Genomic DNA, 22688 nt, shown 5'->3' on the forward strand with positions numbered 1-22688 from the left:
ATGAAAATAATAAGATTCTGGCTGCTTATTCCTGGTTCTGTTTCAAGAAAATAAAATTCTCTTGAAGGGGAGAGAAGAAGCATTTGGAAGTGACGGAAAAATCATTCATTGGATGCAGAGGAAAATTTTCATTTAAATATTTTTAAATTTTAATCCATTCCTTATAAATGTGTTTAAATGGAGAACACTACAAGGTAATGTCCCAAGAAAAAAATAGAGTTGTAATAGAAGAAGTCAGTTCATGCTGCAAAAACAGTCTTATGTTTGAGCACTGAAGCTGGCAGCCCAAAGTTAAAGTGTAAGGGCTGTTGGTTTGAGTTCATGTTTTAATATCAAAGCATCACCCAATCACTTAATGAGCAAAGAAACAAGTATGTCACCTATTTTTGCAAATTCTTCTGACTTTTTACATTAATTTTGTTTCCATTATTTTGTGTGGCATTCTAGTTGTACAGGAGGTAACTAAAGTTGGGTTTTACATAAGTGTTGCTGTGTGTTAATAGTATAGAAGGAAAAATTGTAGAATGCTTTGCTCTAAAAGAAAATTTAGGGAAATGAAAAATTAGGACACTGCCAGCATTTTTTTTCCACTGTCTAGGCTGCTACTCTCCTTTCCCTGACATGTTCCTAATAGTATAATCAAATGTATTTTTCTTCTCTTTTGCTCTGAATTTTCCCAAAACAAAAACAAACAAGGACCCTCCTTGATCCAAAATGCCCTTTTGATCTGGAATGCTGAGACAGTTCTGGCATCAAGGCCTTTGTTTTCTGGACTTTCAAGTTGCTAGTCCCACACTGGATCAGCTAATACGGCTGTACAGTACCATTTCTCACAGTGTGGGAACTAGATGGCTGTCCATGGAACAGTAATCCTAAATCCTGTAACTAGTGGTAACTAGGTTGCCAAATAGGCAGCGCACCAGAAACGTTCAAAGTTGTCTGCTGACTCACATAAGTGAGGTATCCTGGCACAAATGTTCTCCTGATATGAATAACTGGTAGTTCTGTAGCTGATTATCTGTTAGAGATTGATAATTGGGTTATAGCAGCTGAAACATGTTTCCATATTAAAATTCTGAAACCAATTATTTCTTGTCAACTGTAAAACAATTTCTATTCCAGTTGTGGGCGTTTTTTTCTTTTAAAAGTTCCAGGTGAAGAAAACTTCATTCATTTTCCCTGATTGATGATGTTCAGATGAAAACTGTCAGTTCGCCATTGTATTTCAGCAGACACAGTCTAGAAGGAAAAATGAATGAAAATTATGAGAGGAGCAATGGGCTTTATGAAGCCGAAGAAAATAGAAAAATAGACTGTAAAATTGAAGAAAGATACTCGATAAAAGGGAGTGATAACCTTAGCAATTAATTATGTAGTATCCGTGGCTAGTTCAGATGCTGTCGCAGATAAACTTTTGAGTCTTTTAGTAGTCTGAAACAAGACCTAAATATTGTATCATTCATTAAGCTGAACTGCTTATTTACTTTCATATTATTTCTTTGTCCTTTAGACTCATGCATTTAAAAATTATTGTTGAGTTTATTTTAAGAATTAGGGACTATATTCTTCCAGCCTTAGATCCAAAAACACTAGAAATTCAAATTTTATCTACTTAAAGTGCTAAAGTACCTTTTCTACAAGGAAGATTTTGGTAGTAGTAGCAAAACGTTATTTCTGTTGGAGTGAACAGGAATGCACAGTGTATGAGAAGGAACAGTTTTCACTAATTTTATAACAACTTTTCAGCCTCTGTAACATAGTCTTTATTGCATTATAATCTGCAGTACACCTGCAATCATGTTTATTCACTGATTGATTGTCTGTCAGTGCTGTCCAGTATGGAAGCATGTGAACATGGTGGTTTTAAATAGAGATGCGCAAGAAAGAAAGGGGGAAAAAAACCCAGCATTCTTTGTAGTTTTGTGGTTAGATTTAACACCATATGTTTTGACCCATTACATTAAATAAGATGCATTTAATTTCAAAAAAGATGTCACTAGAGACTAGAAGGGATTTTTCTTGCAGACTTGAATAAGTCAAGTGTTTAGATCTCTACTACGTTGATATTAAGTTTTATGTATAACATAATTGAAATATACATTCAATATTTTTAAACCACTTACAGTATTTTCTCAGCTTAAACCAGATGTAGTTTACATAAATTTCTAAAAGTAAATGCCAAGTCTCTGAATATTTGATGGGTTATTTGCTTTTTAGGTGTAATTCTTTTTTTCTTTGAAACTCTTCAATTCATAGAAAACTGTTCTGTGTGCATTTTAATCTGTGATTCAGTGAATTGCCAGAAGTTTCCTGTTGTCCATGTTTTGTCATATTGTGCATTGTACATGCACAAATAAATGATGCTGTGATTAAACTGTTCTATGTCTTTACATCTATGTAGTCCTTTTGCAATAATTGCATTAACAAATGAAGTTTCTGTAACTTCCATTACCTAATACGAGCAGCCTCCATTCATGTGTCAGTAGGCTGTAAAGCTGCTAGACCCTTCCATTAATGCTTCAATTCATGCATTTAAAAGGACTACTTTTCATTTTAATGCCACTTAAAAAAAAAAAAGCAGACTGATTTTTAAGATTATAAACGGTGTGGTTATCCCTTTTCTTGAAAAAAATACGGTTGTCTGAGTTGAAAAGCTGTTTTTGAGGAAGGATGGAAAAACAAACCAACATGTTGTATATTTCAACTTGTAAAGCCCCTTGTTACTGGTAAGTGTTCTGAATTCTTAGGCCTTGTTTTATCCACCTATCTGATTAGTAAGTTTGCTTAGAATTATATACTTAACTTGAATAAGAAGTCTAACATTAAAAGCAAAAGTTCAGTATCTGCAAAACTTTTTAATTTATTGTGGTAATGTAGATAATGCTGTAAAGTTCTCCAGAGCACCATCTGTTTCTGCTCTGTCTGACCTGGGGGGTCTATAAAACTACTGACAGAAACTGAAGTTAAGGAACAAGCATGTCTTTTACAGAATTTTAGATCATTTGATTGTATGAAAAACAATAATATTCCTTGTTGGATGGTTTATCTGCATGGTGTAGGAAAGATTTATTAGAATATACTACATTAACATTACTAGTTTCTTAAACAGTATTAGTTTCTTAAATACGGTTTCCCTCTGTATTATGCCAAGTGTCCTGCTTATATGAAATTGTGCTTATTAAAATATTAGATAGGCAGCATTTAGGCCGTTTACTGCATTTTTTAACACAAAAACACTAAACAACTTTTTTTAAAAAAGTTGTCCAGATACTTCAGTCTCTAATGAACAGGTCTTCTCTAGTGAGAGATTTGTCCATTGTCTGATCCAAAAGGGGGAATTTGTTCTACTGTAATGGAAAGCAAAGCCAGTGTTCAGGCTAATATACAATCATAGAAGGCTTGAAGCTGGAACAGATCTCTTAAGGTCATCTGGTCTGATGCTCCTGACGCTACATCAAATTGGCCGGGACTATGTCCAAACAGCTTTTGAATGTTGCTTAAAACATTGCTGGACAACCTGTGTCACTGTTAGGTCATCCTCGCTCGCAGTAAGTTTTTCTTGATGTTCAGATTTGTTTCAGTTTGTGCTTATTTGCCTCTTGTCCTGTGACAGGGGATCACTGGAAATAGCCTGGTTGTGTCTTCCTTGCACCCTACATTGAGGAATCTATCTCCATCAGTCAGGTCCCCCTGAGCCTTCTCTAGGCTATTATTGAGGTTCCCTTATCCCACGTAAGGGGGCGGCGTGAATGACGGTCAGAAGAGCTCAGGCACAGCAGGCATCAGAAGGCTGATCAGAAGGCTTACAAAAGTTTATTCAAGACAGTTTCCTCATAGATCATAGTAGTTAGTAGTTCATAGTAATTAGCAGTAGAAGTAGTTCTATTCTCAGTAACATCCACACCTGTTATATCCTCTCACATCCAACATATAATGACATCATTGGCTCACCCATTCACTTCACATTCAACGAAACATCTCGTTGGTCACAGGACCCCACACACACTACAGGTAGCTCTCTTCTCTTTAAGGGAGAACTTTAAACTACTTTCCTTAAGGGATGCACTCACTGTCACCCCTACAGGCTATAGTCCCAACTATCTCAGGCTGCTTTCTTATATAAGAAATGCTTTCAGCCCTTCATCATCTTTATGCCCCTTCAGTGGACTGTCTCCAGTATGTCTGTGTTCCTTGTACTGGGGAGCCCAAAACTGGACACTTCTCTAGGTGTGACTTCATCATTAATGAGTAGTAAAGTTTGCTTTTAGTCTTTCACTTCAGGAATCCAAAACATTTTTATAAGGGATTTTTCCTTTTCCATTTAATCCCCAATAGATAGTTTCCATTTTGAGCCCTCAAAACTTCATGGTTAATTGTACTTGGTCTAGTAGCAGATGTTTTGTTAGCCCAAGTCTGCTGTTCCCAATTATAGTTCAAAGATCCTTTTCCATATTCAGTAATCACATTCTCATTCTCTGACTGCACAGGTACAAACAGAAACAGCAGAGCTGATCTTTGAACTAGCAAATTTACTTTTTCTGCCTACAATGATCTGTCATAGTAGTATTATCGGTCTACCATTCTTCCTTTTTATAGGTTAGTCTTTTCCTGGTATCAGCATTTAACTGAATTCTTTCCATCAGCATATTATTGCCAATCATCTTTATAAACAAAAGTTACAGGGTGGGTTTTTTGGTTTACAATGTTGGGAATCACATTCAGTAAAAAACCCTGGTGTACTTACGCATACAACTATACTTCAATGATACTCAGCTGCCCTGTTTTTACATAGAAGTTTCCTCATCTGATGTGCAGTAGTGAGGAATGGCTTCTGTTCTTTACAAATTCTAGTGAAATGCAGCATTTACTGTACTCCTTTCTGTTACATTTGTTATGGTGTAGATGACACCCACCATGGTAACAGACTGTAGAACCACCAGAACTCATCTGCTTATTGAAGCTTTGCATCTCCTTTGCCAGATATTCTTTCATGTCGTCTTGGAACCAACTCAGGTTTCCCTGTGAGTCTTTTCCTTTGAGGCAGAAGAGGACAATCTAGCTTTTTCATTAGAAAGCTAATGTTCTCTGATTACAAGCATGATTAAAAGTGTGGTAAATATCAACTTGGCAGCACTTTCTAGCTTGTCTAATTTCATATCCAGGTGGCTAATTCTCTCCAGTTTTCTAAAGGTTATTTTTCATGTCTGATAGTTCAAGCCATAGTGTAACCTTGTTAGCCAAACTTTTGCCAATAGAACTTTCCTTCCTTCCTAATTCTTGGGGAAGCTTTTTTCTTTGTGTGTCATTCTCCTCTCTGGCTTTTTTAGGAAATTTCTGGGTGTTACTGTTTATTGTGAAGCCTTTTTTCTTCTTGCTTGCTTTTTATGTTTGAAAGCACTTCCATCACTCTGTCTAAAGTCAACAGAGATAGCAACTGATAATATGTTTCTGGACTCATAATTTATTGTTGGTCTGTTTGGGTTTTTTTTTTCCAAATGTGAAAACTCTATGAGCTAACCTAGCCTTTTATAAAGTGCAAGGAAGGCATTAAATGCCGATGAACTTAATTCGCTAACTGAAAATGTGCAACCATTCTGAGCTACTCACAAGAACACATATTAAGCTGCAGTCTTTCATTTCATCCCTTTTGGGGCTCAAATATGCTAATCAGATGATTCCCAAAACATGAACAACCTCCCACAGTTACATCCTTATCACCTGTGTTTTTTTTAAATATCCATTTATCCATCATTTCAATGCTAAAACATTCCCCCCAAGTGAATCTTAACCCCAAAGCCAGATTTAAGTTTCTCTTGACTTTGCAACTTTTAGGGTAATGTTTTCTGCTGAAAGGGTGATTGAATAAAGAATTGTGTCATCTGCTGTTCCAGTTTGTATGGAGTAATCATAATTTACTGGATCAGGAGAGACAGTGTGCTGGCTTTTGCTCTGCCTGAGTGATTAAGGTCCTCTTGTGGAAAAGACAAGATGTGTGTTCCAGTGCATACTTAGAATATTAAAATATTAGTGAAAAGTGACTCAACTAAGGACAGATCTGTAGAAGAGACCTTAGTTTAGAAATTCTTGAAGCTTTGGGATTTATAGTATGTCTGTGTTTCTGAGCTTTTGTATGTGTTTGCTTAGTATTTACTACACTATTTATTATTTGTGTTTATATAAGTAAGACCATCATGTATTCATCATTCTGTGGGATAAAATCCACCCTTCATACCTGCCTATGGAGCAGAAATCAGTGATCTTGCAATGGAATATTTATATTCCCCAGCTGAAGGAAATGAGAGGAGATAGGGCAACAGTAAAGGCATGTTCCTTAGTCTGTCCTTAGTCATTTTTCCTGTTCATAGAAGATTCATTCAGGTAAGAATTTATAGATTCTGCCTACAAATATCCACAGTTATATGCTTCCCCACTGCCTGAGTACTCCCTCTGTTTCAGTATCTCTTACTATATGTTGTCTATCAGTAAGACTTTATTTTGTATTTGCAGAAAATGGAGAGATTCACTTTTTAATATACCTAATAACCAGAGCTCCTAATAGGTAGGAACTTAATTCTTTGGAATTGTACGGAAAGTAGTTCTTAATTAATAGGAACTAAGAGATGTTTTTAAATTATAATAGCAAAGAAAGACCAAAGGCAATACAATAACTCATTTGTAGGCACTTCACTGCACTGGAATTTAAAGCAGAGCAGTTTGAATATTAGAACAGTAAGTACTTTGGCATATCTGAAGGCAAACACATGAAGATAACTAAAACTAATGAAGTAGTTTTTGTAGGTTGATACAGGAAACTTTTGCTGGTTTGGTGGTGTTGAGGAGGTGTTATTTTAAAAGCTCTGTAGTTTATAGGAAGGAAACATATATATAGATGACACCTGAAACAGATAAACTGAAAAGGGTATGGTTTTCCACAGCAAGAATTTCACCCGTTTTGTCTTTCCTTATTTTTAGAAGGCTTTTTAAAATCTGAGCTAGCCATTTTGGCAGATCGTTTCATAATGAAGAAAAAGGGAATATTCTCTTTTCATTCTGACATGTAATTTCCTAACAGTACATCTTCATCAGTACATTAAAAACGTTTTGTAGCCAAGATTTCTAATCTGCCACTAAGCGACAAAAAGGAGTATTTCTCCACATTTTTTTCTTTTTTCTTCATATTTTTTCTTTTTTAAAAATAAGAACTTACATAAAAATCTGTATATTGCACTTAATAAACAATCTTAATTTATTTTAGAAAGTCATAATACTGAGTATGAACTACACATAGAACAAATTATTTATTCTTTCAGCAGGATTTGTAAATCCTACAATAAATTGGGCTTCCCAGCTCTCATTTTGGATTACTTCTGAATTCCCCTGGGAGCCACTTTTGTGGCAGGTTCCATTTGGTTTCACAAGGCCTAAAGGGGGAAGACTTGGCATAGACCACAAATCTCTCACATTAGGAACAATTTGTAAACCACAAACAGAGGCAGCCAGAGTCCGTCCCCAGAACAGGCTGCTCCTGTTAGTGCCATTGTCTGAAAAGGATTGGTTTGCCATTTCCCAGATGACCTGCCTATGTGTAGAGAGATGTGAAAAGTTAGAGACAAAAATGTTTTCTACAGAGTAAGGGGGAGCTTTCTTGTACAGAAAGGAAGGAAATACCTCTGTGGGATTTTATTTTTTCCCCTCTTCGTCCAAAAAATACAAAGAGGCCCTCTGTCTTTAATGCGAATGTCGGCTTTAAATCTTTTAGGTTTGGATTAACTCTGTAAAAGAAAAAAATCTGACAGGCTTTCAAATATGACGCAGAAAAACTTTTTTTTTAACCTCAATTCATGTTGTTCATTTGTAAAGCCAAAGGCTGGATGGACTGAATAGTAGGCGCCAGTTGTTCCTTCATTCATAGTTAGCATTACAATGGTCAGAATTAACATCCTAAGACCTACATTATCACTTTTGCTGTTTCACCAGCAAACATTTAATAGCGGGTGGCTAAATGCAAGGACAGCTCTTTGCTATGTTCTTACAAATTAAAAAACATTAATAACAGGAAGTAAGAGTTCTGATTACTTCAAGTTGTATTTTTATGCTTTTTTTCTTGTTTTTAAGGAAACTGTCTCATTGCTACTTAATTATGTCTTGCAAAATGTATTTGTGATAGACATTTCCTATTAGCTTTTGTTTTAGAAAATGAGTATTTTATTAAGTATGTAAAAGTCATGTTTTGCTTATAAAATGACTGTGCTAATACATTTTCTCCACTACTATATTTTCTCTACTTCCTGTTACAATTTTTTTTCCACTATTACAAATGTGGATTGTTTCATTTTAAACCTGCCACCGATCAGTGTTTACACTTTGGTGGCAGCTGTTAGCAGAAATAATTACTAGAATCTCAAGGCAGTATCTATGCCCTTTTGACATAGCCATGAAAATTTACCAAATTTTTGGTTAAAATACATTTTAATGCTTTCCAAATAATCAGTGTCTGTAGGAATTTGGATACAAAACAAGGTAAACAGAACTTTTTACTTACATGAGAATATAAGTCAGACTATTTTTCTGATATTTTCACTTCTGTTTTCATATATCAACATAGCAAGTATAATTCTAAAATGTTTATATATGCATGTTAAGAAATTAGACTTTAGCTACTGTAAGCTTACATTTGCTGCTAATTAAAACAAGTAATATTTCAGCTTTTTTATTTTAGTTACATAGTGAGACTTAACCTTTGAAAGAACTTAGTCTCAAAGTAATGAATCAAAAGATTTGAAAGGGTATTGTTGTGTAGCATTGTTACTTTCAATCTCTGTACAATCTAATTAGATTATAAAGGTATTTTTAATACTAACTGCAAAACAAACTTCCATTAATATGCTTTGTTAAGTATTTATCATACTCCTTGCATCCGTAATATTATTGATGTAGACACTTGAGCATAAGTGACAAGCGTATCCTTTAATGTCTATACATTGTGATGTCTGTTTTGGCTTTCTAGTACGTTTTAGTTTTAGTATGTCTATAGACTAAATTATTAACAGAAGAAATTCCTATATATTATATAAAGCAGTGTGTGAAAAAAGCAAAACACAGCTAAAAACAATTACATTGTTTTCAAATATTTCACCATGCATTAATGTGTGGTATCTTCATTTAACAATGTTTAGCATACTTTTGTAATTATGTAAATGGTCGTTTTCTTATTTCTCATTTTTAAGCAATCTGTTTAACATGAGTTTGTTGCAGTGTGGGAGTGGTGGTACAGCAAGTTCTGTGGGAGATAACTTCGATCCAAGTTATATTGCAGAATGATTGTAACAGTGTCCAGTATCCATATGAAGGGTCGGGAACTGTTACATCCTGTTGAGATCAATTGCAAATAGGAAATTGTGCTTATAATTTGTTGACGAATTTGAGAGGGGTGGATTTTTGATAAATCTGATTTTAATGGAAATGCCTACAATCAGCATAATGGTATAGAGCAGCATTGTGCGGGGGTAGATTTCCCCACACAAGAGCTAAGCAGTGTATCTACCAGCTTATTAACATGAATTAGTGCTTACTATTTACTGGATTTCTGTTGTGACTCGGGATTTTAGAAAGGAGCTCAAGGTTTACTTCACATTGGACAGATTAGAACGGTTCATTTAATTTTGTTTTTGATAGCCTTAACTAAGTAATTGATATTTCTAAGAATCTTTTTTTCCTAGTTCTTGTCATGACATCCTCAATTTTTGTACATTTTGCCTTCAGGCAGCGATGATGTTCAGCTCTGGAGTGTTTTGGATGGGACTTCTTTGTATTCCTATGACAGCTTTACTTCTTGATATAGTATACAAAGTGTGAGTACAGAACTGCTGAGGTTTACGGAAGAAAGTACTGACTTTTAAATAGGTGTTCTAATTACTAATATAATAAAAAATAATGAAGATAATTCTGGTGATTATATAAAATATTTTTCACCTTTTTGTTTCTGAATATTAAATAATGTTCTTATTAATAAATATTTTTCATTTCTAATTTGCAAGAACAGCTGATAAAATACGTTCTTTAGATTAATTTCTTGATATTTCTCCTTCCAAATCTTAGTTTTAAGTCTGGGAAGATGGATTTATGAGTTGAATATTTATGTAACTGTTAAAACTATCTGTTCTATTTTCAAGAGATTAAATCTCACAGTATTTTTTATATACTTACAGAGTAAAGAGAGCTACTTACAAGACACTGGTAGATGAAGTTCAGGAGTTGGAAGCAAAATCTGAGGATCCCGGGGCAGTTGTACATGGCAAGAGGTACTGTAAAAAATCTGTAAAATGTTGTCTTAAAAAAAAAGGCTAAATATTTTAAGCCTTCTACATGTATCAAAGACAAAAGGTTATTTTTCAAAATCAATACAGACAAAAGGCATCTGTAAAGGGCCTTCAGGTCTACTGAGACCATGTGTTTTTTCATATGCTTACATGTAGGTTTTTAGCAAAAGCTTTTACTGATTATGTTTCTTTGTAGCCAACTGTTTGGTTTCTAGTTATTATGTAAAGAACAAACTTGAGGTATGATTTTAATTGTGTCACTTTTGACTGTTTTAAAAATTAATACAAAATAAGTTTAAACCTGTGTCATGCACTAGTATAGTCATAAATTGGACCTAAGCACAAAAAAACTAATTTTTTTAAAAAACTACTTAGTAGCATAGGAACAAACAGCAAAACTGTCTAGGTTCTGAAATTGAATATAACAATCTGGCGTTGTATCTAATGCCAGTCCAGAGCAAACTAATTTGACTAACCTATGTGAGGCAAGAAAGATTTTTAACTTCAGATTCCACAAGAATTCCTTTGTTACATCCTCCTTCATGGGCCAAGCAGGTCATTTGAAAAGGTGCAAACTCAGCATAAAGGTGTGCACTCACTAAAATACTTCAGACTTTTTAACCCTAGCTGAACTCGTAGCAAGCGCTTGCTGAATGGGGTATGAGATGACAAAGTCCCCCTCCCTCCCCCTTCCAATTCATTAGTGCCATTTGGCTGAACTAGAGCTTTCTTTCCTTGTCTTCATTTTCATGAGTTTTGTGAAGTCTAAAAAAAAGCCAAAACTGCTGATACTTGATTTTCCTGTTCTTTCTTTCCTTTGGACTGCTGTTCTTTCAGCATCTTCATGGTGAAGGCTTAGCCAAAAGAGGCTTTTTCCTACCAAGCTATGCACGGAAAGAGATCAGAAAAAATACAAACAGCCATTTCTTTTATTATAGGTTCAATTTCCAGAAAGTACCTTTTGTTCATAAAGATACTTTAGTTCCTTTTCTCCTTCAGTCTTACTGTATCCCTCTTCAAGCTCACTGGGAATCAGCTTCCAAGGATTTACCAGGTTGAGGTCAAATTACATCAGTTACCAAGGTGATAACCACCATTTCTAACAGTGGAATATCCAGCTTGTATGAGTGCTTTCACAAGAATGTTTTGTCTCTAGTTGGGTTCATCTTCCCTGTTACATACACAAGTTCCAAGGGGAGGTCCTGTTGTGAGGCCTGGATGTTTATCCCACCACCCGTGGAACACCTAGTCTAGTGTGGTGGGCTACATAAGAGAACATACCTACGTACAGTCTCCCATCAGGCTCTATATGCTGTCTTTGTAGCAACAGCTTCAGACTGGAAGCACTGCAAAATCTCCTAGTTGATAGCAGTTCCTACTTCAAGCCTACTTTTCCTTCATCACTGCAAGACCCAACTAGTCCTTGCAGGAGTACGTTCCTTTACCTTTAATGGTGACCTATATTGATTGTTAAGGATGCTTTTCTCTGGTGGCAGTGCTCATTCAAGGATATTCAGGGCAAGATCTTCCACCAGATTAACCAAGTCATATATGTATGTGCTGAGTTCTGGGCCAGAAGCAATGTATGCTGCATGCTCTTTTGCAAAGAGCAAAAGTTGTAAAAGAATGAATTGCAGAAAAGAAAGCAGACATTAATACTGCATAGTGATAAAAGGGGAATATCTTCTGGATGTAGAAAAAAATACAGTAACATACCTTTTGCATTCCCAAGACTTCTCTTGTATTCCCAAATTCTGCTAGTTTAACTTCAGTTATCTAGGCAGTACGCTTTTCCTTCATTCTACATACAGCATGTTTTCAAAACCCCTTCTTATATAGGTAAAATGAACTTGGTGTTTTCACCACCAATTCTATAATTAGGTTTTTAGACCATAATTAAGTAGTTACAAGGGCTCCATGAAGGTTTTTTAGTTACCTTCCGAAATTTCTTTCTTATACCTATTCTATCTCCAGAAAGTTATTTTTAGACCTGTATTTTTGAAAGATACAAGCATCCACCCTGTCGATGCAAATCAATGGATGTTACACAACTTAATTTCTCTTCAGGTTTTATTCCCTCATTATATTTTAAATTATATCTAAATTCAGAGTCCAAACTTCATGTCTTATGGAGAAAGTATTTTTTGCTAAAGAAATGGTCCAATGAACTGGCTTGCTTGCATCTTCAAAAATTTGATTGAAATTGTGTAAAATTTTTGAGTCTCCTAAATTGCAGAAGCCTGGATTAATTAGGTACTAGTGTAGAGGAAGTAGTTAAATTGGTAAGGAATGTTCTCTATGTCTGTTTTACATGAGACTTCTTTATTCTTAATTTGTAGTGCTTCTTGTGCAAGAAGAAACAGTCTTTTTTTAAAAAACTTACTGTGTATTCTTCAGCTCCAAACATTTTTCTAGTGTGCATATCTCTGGAAGTACCTTTTTCTGTTGTAGCAGAAGAAGGGGTTTGTTCTCATGAAATACCAAAATAACCTTAGAAGATATAAATCACTGCTTGATTAAGAGTGAGAAAGATAACTCAGAAACTTTTCCACTCTGTCCGTTCCCATCTTAAAAATACTACAACACCGAATTAGAGGCTCAGCTTCCACAGATAACAGGTCTGGGTTCTGGGCTAGATGCTGTAATTGGTCAGTGTCTGAATGTTATACTTAGAAGGGGACCTACACGAGAGGTGGAGATGGACATTATATAAGGGCATGTAGTGACAGGACAATGAGGAATGGCTTTAAACTGAAAGAGAGTAGGTTTAGGTTAGATATTTGAAAGAAACTCTTTACCATGAGGGTGATGAGACTCGAACAGGTTGCCCGGAGAAGTCATGGATCCCCTCTCCCTGGAAGTGTTCAAGACCGGGATGGGTGGGGCTCTGAAGCAACCTGATGCAGTAGAAGGGGAGTGGGAACTAGATGACCTTTAAGGTCCCTTTCAACCCAAACTATTCTGTAATTCTATGAAGTATATTATTGCTAATTTTCATTGCTGTTTTTTCAGCTAGAATGTATTTGTTGCACATTTTTTAGAAATGTGTTGGCCTCATATTACATGCATTTAAATGCAATTAAAATTGTAAGGCTTTATCTTTTGGTGTTTTCCAAACAAAAAATAGTAGGGTAGGAGTTTTTTATTTTAATTGTAAATTTGCACTTTCAGCTGTTTTCTGAAAATTAGGATAAAAATTGACAGGTACATTGAAATAATTTAAAATACTGTTCTTCAAATATTTTTATTGTATTTTAGCTTTAAGAGTAGGACAGGAGAATACAACCTTAATATCTGTCATCCTTTGTATTTTTAGAGTGATAATTTGAAAAGTTGTTTAAACTGCTATTGTATCTTGCTGTGTGTAAGGATGTTTAATGCGATTTTCCCTCAAAACTGTCCAAAAATACTTCCTTCACTTCTGTAGGCAATACATTAAAATCTGTTTAATCCCACATATTTTTCAGTTAAGTGAGACTGTATCTTGAGCAAGAAGGTGCAAGTTTTGCATGGCCATTTTTCCACCTGAAAGTAAACTTTCAGGTTGGAACACTGTTAACTTGAGGGTGCCTTGATAGCATGAATAATGGAGCAGCTTCAGTGAATCAACAAATTCATGCTGCAAGAAGTACAGTTTCTATCATTGGAGTCATAGTAATTGAAATGGTACTAAGCCATTTTTACTCCAGATTGAAATGACTAAGATAAAGGATACTTTGTATATAAACCATTGTTCGCAAAGGGTTTTTTCTGATAACTTATATATAATGCTTAAGCAGAAACAACTGTATTAATACTTATTACAAAAAATGTTTCTACTTCACAAATATTTTTATCATGTTGAATACTACATGAACTATCAATAACATGAATAACGGTTCAAAATTGTGGAAATGTCTTTAGTGATAAATACTGCAAATGCTACTTCATAGAATCATTGGTTTTAATTACGTTCACTTAGAAATTATTCTTAGACCAGATAAGTGATTGTTCAGGAATACATAAAGTAATTTTTTTTCTATAAATGCGATTACCTGTAAAGGTATACATTTCATGTTCAAAAATACTTAATATTCTTCTCGTCCATATAGGTACACATAATGAGCATAGACATTTAGTTACTATGATCTGTCATTGGTTAGTTATGAAACCCATATTTTCTTGACTTCACATGTAGATTTTAAATATGCTTTTGAATGGCAACAGAGTGTTCATAGCAGAGATCCCACAGTATTACAAGTAAGCGGAATTTAATACCTGAATAGCTGGAAACACTTTTCTCAAGTGTATTTCCTAGTTATTTTGTATTTTCTATAGCAGCAATCAGATCTGTGCAGACATAAACTAAGACATGTGGATACTTCATGTTCTTGTAAAACTTAAAGTAGAATTTTCACTGCTTAGCATTTACGCAATCTGAACATTTCACTCTGGAACAAAAAGAATGAATGATGGTACCAAAAATGCTATAGGAGGCCTGCTAGGTTTTTAACAAAATAGATTTTTATTATAAAATAACACCTGTCAAACATTTCATATAAATTGCTGATTTTAGTTCACATTAAGAAGAATTTCACAGATGTATTGCAAAGGAAATACTGCTGATAACTGTATCCAGGTATTCACATGGTCTTCCACCTCTTTGACCTCCAATTTTACATGAAGTTACTGATTTATTTATTTACTCTCTGAATCCTTGTGGTTTAAATTTCTGTCCTTAATTTGTTATTAATGTTGTCACTTTAACAGCAGTTCTGAACTGAAAAAGAAGGCTCCTACACAGCCTGGAGGAGCAATGAGGATGCAAAAAAAATCCCCAGAGAGCTAGCTTAGGAAAACACTGAGAGTAAGATGTGTCTCAGCACTTCAACCTCTCTATTCTTTGTTCAGTTAGCAGATGGCAACTACTTTCTGGGAATTGGTACCTAATTCCTTTCTTACAAGGAAGTCTCATTCCATCTTTTCATTCAAAACATGGCCACAGAAGCAGTTTCCCCTGCCTATCCCCTTACCCTGTAGATTTGGCAGTTAGAACTCCTCTGTGGGTGTGGAAATAGTAGATTTATTTTCCTTTTCCAACTTAGAAAAGCCACACTTTCACCTCCCTTGAAGCTCCGGGCTGGCGGGGAACAGAAAGGGGAGATGAAACATTGGTCCCTTCAGCTTAATCAGTGGTTCAGCTTCATATGTAAGAAGTATATACTCACTGAAAAAAGAATGAGCATTTCTAATTTCACAGTTTGAAAGGTAATCTAGTAAGGAAAGTAATCTAATTCCATTCCTTGCACCGCAAGGTTGGTTGATAGCCTGGGAAATAATTCTGTTGAGCTAATTGACAGTAATATTAAAAAGTAATACGAGTAATCAAAACTTGGTAACATAAGGTGTGTGAAATTTGTGTTACTTACTACAACCTTACACAAGAGACAACTTTCATAATCTAGCAACACTGTAACAAAATCAAATCACTACATACTCAGAATAAACATAAGATACTTCCTTTTTTTAATGGAAATAATTTTGAGACCAGTTCACATGGAGAGGGCTGGATTTTTCAGCATTTGAAATGTTTAAATGATAGCTTACTATTTCTCTGAAACACAAGCTCTAATTTGCAGTGAATATCAAATCTAGAAGAAGACACTGAAGGGTTTGTGTGATGGTTTTTGTAATATAGTCCCTTGCACATATTTAATATGTTATCAAAATTGTAGATTTTGAAAGCTTTCTGAGCTATGGCTAGCCCACCTGTTATTTATTTAGTAATGTATGTTCCTATTTGAGAGAACGGACAGTAAGGAAACCCTGTATCTTTGCTACTCCATTCACTACAGTTTGCAGCATTTAGCTGATCCGTGAGTCTCGATTTAAAAAATGCTTAATATTCCTGTTTTCTCATTGGGTTGAAATGGAGAGTCACTTGGGTTACACTTAAAGCACAATAAACATATAACAAAACAATCTCAGTAGCGCTGGGAAGGAAGGAGATGGGCTGAGGTAGTCAACCTTAGCAGTAATAGTAGTCTGTTATTTCGGCATCATCTCCAGAAAAATACCTTTTAGAGTTTCCTGGGGAATACGTCTTCTTAGAACACTTTTCATGGAAATAATATGTTTCTCTACACACAGCTGATGACCATGAATATGACTTCCTCTCCATCTTTATTTCCCATCCCTTTGTGGTACTGTGTCAGTAGAGACTGGGAACACTTTCTATGTTAGAAAGACTAACTCAGCCTGGCACTAATCAAGCCATACAAGGAAGCCACATTAAGGAAGACAGTGCCCTCCCTTCACATCATATGTTTCTAAAGGAGTCATGCTGAAAGGTTTACAATATTATTCATTTATTTGTGTTGTCAGCACACAGCAGTGTTTCAAATAAATATTTTGCCTCTATTGTGACAAATAAAATCATTACCAGGGATCTGTACTTAATAATCTGTCCTTACACATGCTCTTAATCATCTTTTTAATAATTCATCAGGCACAATTTAAAAAGAAAAAGAATGGACACTTTTCACTTAATAATTCATTCCCATTGAACAGACTCAAAGATAAAGGGATAGTTTAATTAGTAACTCTTCTTTATTTCCAGCTTAACTGAGAGAGCACAACTACTGAAGAATGTTTTTAAGAAGAACCATGTGAACTTGTATCGCTCTGACTCTTTGCAGCAAAACTTGCTTCGTAAGTGTTCACTGACAAAAATTAATATCCAATAACGTAGAAGTAAAATTCTACCCTTCACTGCATTTATTTATAGTAAAGATGCAGTATTCTAAACTCATTAGACCATACTCTTTGTTAGTTTCTCTTCATTCCTAATATACTCCGTAGAGTTCTTTCTGCTATTTTATAAGTGCAGAGTTATGTCAGAAATGATACAGTTTTTTAATAATTGCTGAAAAGAGCTTTAATCCCTTCTGTTGTGACCTTCGTTGTTTTTATTAAAGTTTAAAAAAAAAACTGGTAAAATCTTAATTGGTTTCTATTTTGTCTTATATCTGCAGATGGCTATGCCTTCTCTCAAGATGAAAATGGAATAGTTTCCCAGTCTGAAGTAATAAGAGCTTACGATACTACAAAGCAAAGGCCTGAGGAATGGTGAAGGAACACAGCTCGAGATTTAGGCCTTAGTAGTTAATTTTGTGAGGTAGGCTCATTGCTGGGAGCTGTGACCATGGCCCAGTTATCAGAGACTGAAACATCTATGATGGTCTTGTTCCATAAAGTTTGGATTTGTGTATTCAGTAGACATAAGCACTGTGCAACTATACTGTAAAACACCATCTCTAAAATTTTTTAACAAGTATTTGCTTAGTCTTTGTAAACAGATTGGAATTTACCTTGTATCTTGCCAGCTTGCTTATTTTGCAATGAAGTTGAATCAATACTGTTCATATACTAGAAAGGCAATGGTCAGATCTCTAAACTTGCTTTACGCTGACAGATCAATTAGCATCTATGAAGACTTTTAAGTGTTAGTTTATTTAAATACAGTTGATAACAAGCCTTTGATTTCAACAAGTGCTGAAAAAAACAGTATCTTTATGGTGTTAATTCACCTTCTTTTAGAAAGATTTTGAGATGTTCATAGATGTTTGTGTCAAACTAACCTGAAAACATTTGCCAAAGAACTTCCATAAATGTTTTATGTTGTTAGAAATAATTTGAAAGGAAATTATCTACAGTCCTGATCTCAGAACTGCATGCTTGAGTCTCCACACTTGAGGAGAAACTACAGCAAGTCTAATTTGAGTGGCCATTATGGCATTTGTTTCAAAACTGCAAGTCTTTGCACCTTTGGCCTTATACAAACTTTCCCCTTATTTTCATTTAGTAGTGCATATGTTGAAATGGCTGCCAACTTGTATGCATATTATTTTGTTCAATTTTTAAGAATTGCTCTGCCTTACTTCCCTTTAGCGAACAATTATTTTTGTGATGCTTTATTGTATTTGCTTATACTGTAAGTTCAAAAGAAAGTTTGTTTTAACTTATTTTTTAAAATTAATCAAATTTTCAACATTTTTATACTAAGATTATTTGAAATGCATACACTGGAATCCAGAGAAAGCATGTCCTTCACTAGTCTGTGGTATGTACTGGTCTATTTGCACTAAAGTCACTTCTTATAAAGGTGTGAAATACATTGAAGCAGTCTCTTTTTATTGGTCATCCAGAATACCTATATACTGTCACCTTTAAGCAAAAATAGAGAGAAATTGACTGCAGAAAAATATACACCTGGTATAAGAAAAAAAAAAGAGGGAGGTGTTAAATGAGAACATTGTGATAGAATTTCTCGGCTTAACACACCCAACAAAACCATCAGGTTTCAAACTATGAAAAGCTACTTGAACTTCAAAGCTTCGTTAATTCTTGCAACTTTTTAGTCCATGTTTAATCCCGAGTTTAAAGGCCACCATAATCACACTTAAAATACAATTTTGTATAGTAGCCATTGGTTTTATTTTTAATGAAATTTCTGTGCATTACATGAGTGATCTCTTTTTTTTCCTTCAATAGAGGCCAGCTAGATGGAAAAGCAGAATAACATTATCTCCAATGATCTGTTAAATTAAGAATTTCCTCTTTGCTCTCCAAATCGTTTACTTTCAAGTTAGAAGTAACAAGTCATCCAGTCTGATCTTATCTCTGCCCTCCTTCATTCATGATATACTTAGTAAAGGTTACTTTACCTCCTCTTTCATCTAGCTAAACACCTCATGTATCGTTTATTGCACTGTCTAAGTTTTTTATACTCCATTCTAAGAGAAACTTAAAAATACACATGGAAAGCCCAACAAAAGGCACTACATGAAAGTACATATTTAGGAAGGGGTGTATCAATGGAAAGGCAATCTGTATTTCATATGCATGTTATGCAATGTCTTCCTCTCACTTTCCCGGAGTGATCGTTAAACAGAAAACAGAAGACACAGGGACAAAGGGAATGTATCCCACTAGAAACAGTACTGCCAGTCAGTCATGCAGACAAGAACTGCCTTCAGAAAAGCCATTTCAGGCATAGATAAATAGATGGATCAATATGGGAGGGCCAAATCACTTGACCTAAGGCAAGAAAAAATTTGGGGGCATGCCCCTTTCCTAAAATGGGGGTCCCTATTTTCTGTCATCCAAGGGACAATGACCAATTTAAAAACATTTCTGAAATTAACTACGACCCTGTTGCTCCTTTATAATCTTTCAGTGTACTTAACTCATAGAAAATGACTCAATCCTACATACTCTCTTTATGAGTAATTCTTTTTCTATCCTAAATGGTTTAATTGCTAATTTTTCAGAAAAGGACACAAGGACTAAAATACATTGTAAAATATTTACAATGAGATATTTACATGATCTCTTATTCTTCGTATGCATTAAAATTCTGTCTCACCATTGTAATACAGTTTGCAAAAAAATAACACACAATATATCCCCAGTTTAACTATCTTAAAAAGGAAGAAAGCGACTGAAACAGCTCTAACATCCTCAATTTAGAATGTAATTTAGGATTTTTAAGATAGTCTTGGGACAGCATTTCATCCTTGTATATTTGCAGAATTTGAAGTAGTATTTTACAAACTGAGTTTTTCATTTTTATTACTTATGATGAGTTTTATTCCTGTCTCTATACTTTTTCTGATAATTAGTGGTTGGAAGATACCACTTCTTAAAAATAGCAGAAGAGACAGGTGTGGCAAAAATTGTGGGATTTGACTGCTCATACAATTCCATTTTAAAATACAAGATTATCGTAGCTGTGTGTGCCCAATTTTAAATCAGGTCAAGGATACAATATGCACTTTATTTTCCTGTTAAGTACACAGTTATATAATCAGTTACCATCCTGTTAGTACATCATATCTTTGTTAAAATAAGGGAATTCTGCTGATGTTTGTTTAACGAAAAAAAGTTTAGGCAAAAATGCTCAGAACAATGCCTCTTTTATTATTGTTTGAAAATTCAAATGTGCATTAAATATAGAACTCATATGGACATTTCCATTTATTTCATTGTGCACTGCAACTTAGTATTAAAAATTTCCTTCTGAAGATAGAACCAGTGCCACTTAAAAATCGGGTGTCTTATATAAATACTGTTGCTTGATTATTTTTAAATATATACATATATATATATAAAAATTATTCAAAAGAGAAGTAACTGGAAACAAATTTTGACAAACCTATGGTAATTTGTATTTGGAGTTTTTTCTTGCCATTTCCTAATTTTACACATATTTTTGCAAAGCAGTTTCAACAGATTTATACTTAGTCATCATTCTATTTGTATAAAATTATAAATAAAATATTTTGAAACACTAAGAGATAGCTGAAGATTCCTATATGTCCACATGCATCCATAAAATTCACCGTGTTACAAAGATGACCATTAAGTGTCGTAAGACTTCTGTCATGACATTTGAACCCATCTTAAATGACAAGTAATTTGGCATATGTGTTAAATTCAAGGACAGAAGTTTTTTCCCTTTTTTTCTTGTGTGTCGTGTAAAAGCACTTGTAGTTCTGATGAATTTATCTTTCTGTATGCATGAGGCACTATATCTAAGTGTTCTGAGGCAATGCATGGTGGTTGTTGATTCCTGTTTTTTAATGCCTTTGTTAAGTCTGCTCATAATATACCGAGAAGCTAATGCTATTTAAGCAAATGAGTTTGTCGGTTGAGCTTCCTCCGTACTGGATGTTTTCACTGGTAAAAATACTCAACAAGTGGGTTTCTCCTTCCCCCCCTATGCCCTCGCTCCCCCAGTTTCCTTGCTGTTAACCAATAGATCTGTATTAAACAAAGGAATATTTTAGCATTCCAAACCTGGTTCCTGCTTATGCAAACCATTACTCACATAGGCTTCATCTGGACTGCCTGTGAGTATAAGAACTACGCATCTGAGCGGTGATGTGCAAACTTTGGAGAATTGATGCTAAAATAAAAGCATTTCCATGTAGAGTTTGATTTGCAATTGTAAAGCTGTGACCAGAACAAGTTGGGTTTTTTTAAAACATATTTTATGGCATTTCTTCAATGTAGAATGGAAGCCATAAATGCATTAATACTGTTTTCTATTTCAACATAATTTTTCATTACAATTTTCAGTGTCTGATATGTCTGAACCGCTGCAGAAAGCGGTCAGTCTGAAACAGCAGAACTTGCATTCGAGGTGAAGTGAGATTTTACAACTCCACTAAGCCATTACTGCTGAAACTGTTGTGGAAATTATGAAGCTGCATGAATGAAGATTTTTTGACTCGGTGTTTATGGTAGTTTCTCAGGTTTAGTTCTAACTGGATGTTAAATGCACTGTGTTTTTTAAATAGTTCTTTTAGTAACACATTCAGTTCTAAGCAGTGTTAAATGTCATTCGGCATTTGGTGAATGTGCATGTTTTGAACTGCAAATTTTAAATGTTTTGTCTTTTAATTGTTAAAAAATGAATAAACTTTGCCATTAAATTAAGAAGCTTTGCTGACTTGATTGGTTGGAAATGCTAGCAATTAGTTTCACAAGAAAACATATCTTGTCACTCTTGGGTTTGAATTCCATAAAATGGGACATACCAGAAATAGTATTTCATAAATACCAAAGAGTTTTTATGTTTATTAATGTAAGGTGAAAAAGCAGAATATTGTTTTAAGGTTTTTTATGTTGGGGTTTTTTTTTAACATCTGAGATGTCTTTTTGAGTTCTCAGGTGAAGTCTAGAAAAAGTTTTAAAAAAAAAAACAAACAAGGAGCACTGGAGTCTGAAATTTAGTGACCTCCAGCCGAGGCCTGACATACTGCAGTGGTGATACCATATTTTGAAAGAGAAGTATGCAGTACAAGAAGGGTAACAGTGGGAATAAGGAAACACCACCTCCTTTTTCAGACAACAGTTGATAAATACTGTATCTTTTGGCTGTGATAACAGTACATATTTCTTTCCTGTAACAGTGCCCACCACACCACTGAATCAGTATATCCAAATCTAAACTGAGTTTTGGTTGTAGATAGGTGACTGATTCTTTATATATGCACTAAACAATGATTTTATTTTGTATTCTGTCTAAGCAGATTCAATTAGAGATTCATCTTAGATGCAGCTGGTTTCACAAGACCAAGTCTTTAGTGGCAGAGCTGGTTTAAGGATATTCCACCTCATGGTATGTCACTGCCTCTACTACAATGGCAGTCATGAGGCCATTGAAATTATTCAGGTTATAATCCAGTTTATAATGATCCAGGTTCCCTTTAAAATACTTTACCTCTTTGATATGGCAAAGATTATTTTTAAGCTAAAGTCATTTCACTAAACTGATTCACTACAGCCCCCAAATTTGCACAAGTCATAGGTGGGAAGGAAAAA

The 22688-nt window shown here is 34.7% G+C and overlaps 1 protein-coding gene across 7 annotated transcripts in view; it reads left to right on the forward strand.

Annotated features, from left to right (window-relative positions):
• The window catches only part of ATP8A1 (ATPase phospholipid transporting 8A1), a 116005-nt gene extending 94197 nt beyond the window's left edge, over nt 1-21808 (forward strand). For all 7 annotated transcript variants that reach the window (XM_071556565.1, XM_071556561.1, XM_071556560.1 and 4 more), the window contains 4 exons: nt 9763-9851; nt 10209-10301; nt 16918-17009; nt 17333-21808. In XM_071556565.1, coding sequence (XP_071412666.1) covers nt 9763-9851; nt 10209-10301; nt 16918-17009; nt 17333-17430 — 372 coding nt within the window. In that variant the 3' untranslated portion in view covers nt 17431-21808. The remainder of the gene's footprint in view (nt 1-9762; nt 9852-10208; nt 10302-16917; nt 17010-17332) is intronic.
• The last annotated feature ends 880 nt before the right edge of the window (nt 21809-22688 follow it).

Source organism: Pithys albifrons, chromosome 5, assembly GCF_047495875.1.
Source record: "Pithys albifrons albifrons isolate INPA30051 chromosome 5, PitAlb_v1, whole genome shotgun sequence".
In the NCBI taxonomy this organism is placed as follows: Eukaryota; Metazoa; Chordata; class Aves; order Passeriformes; family Thamnophilidae; genus Pithys; species Pithys albifrons.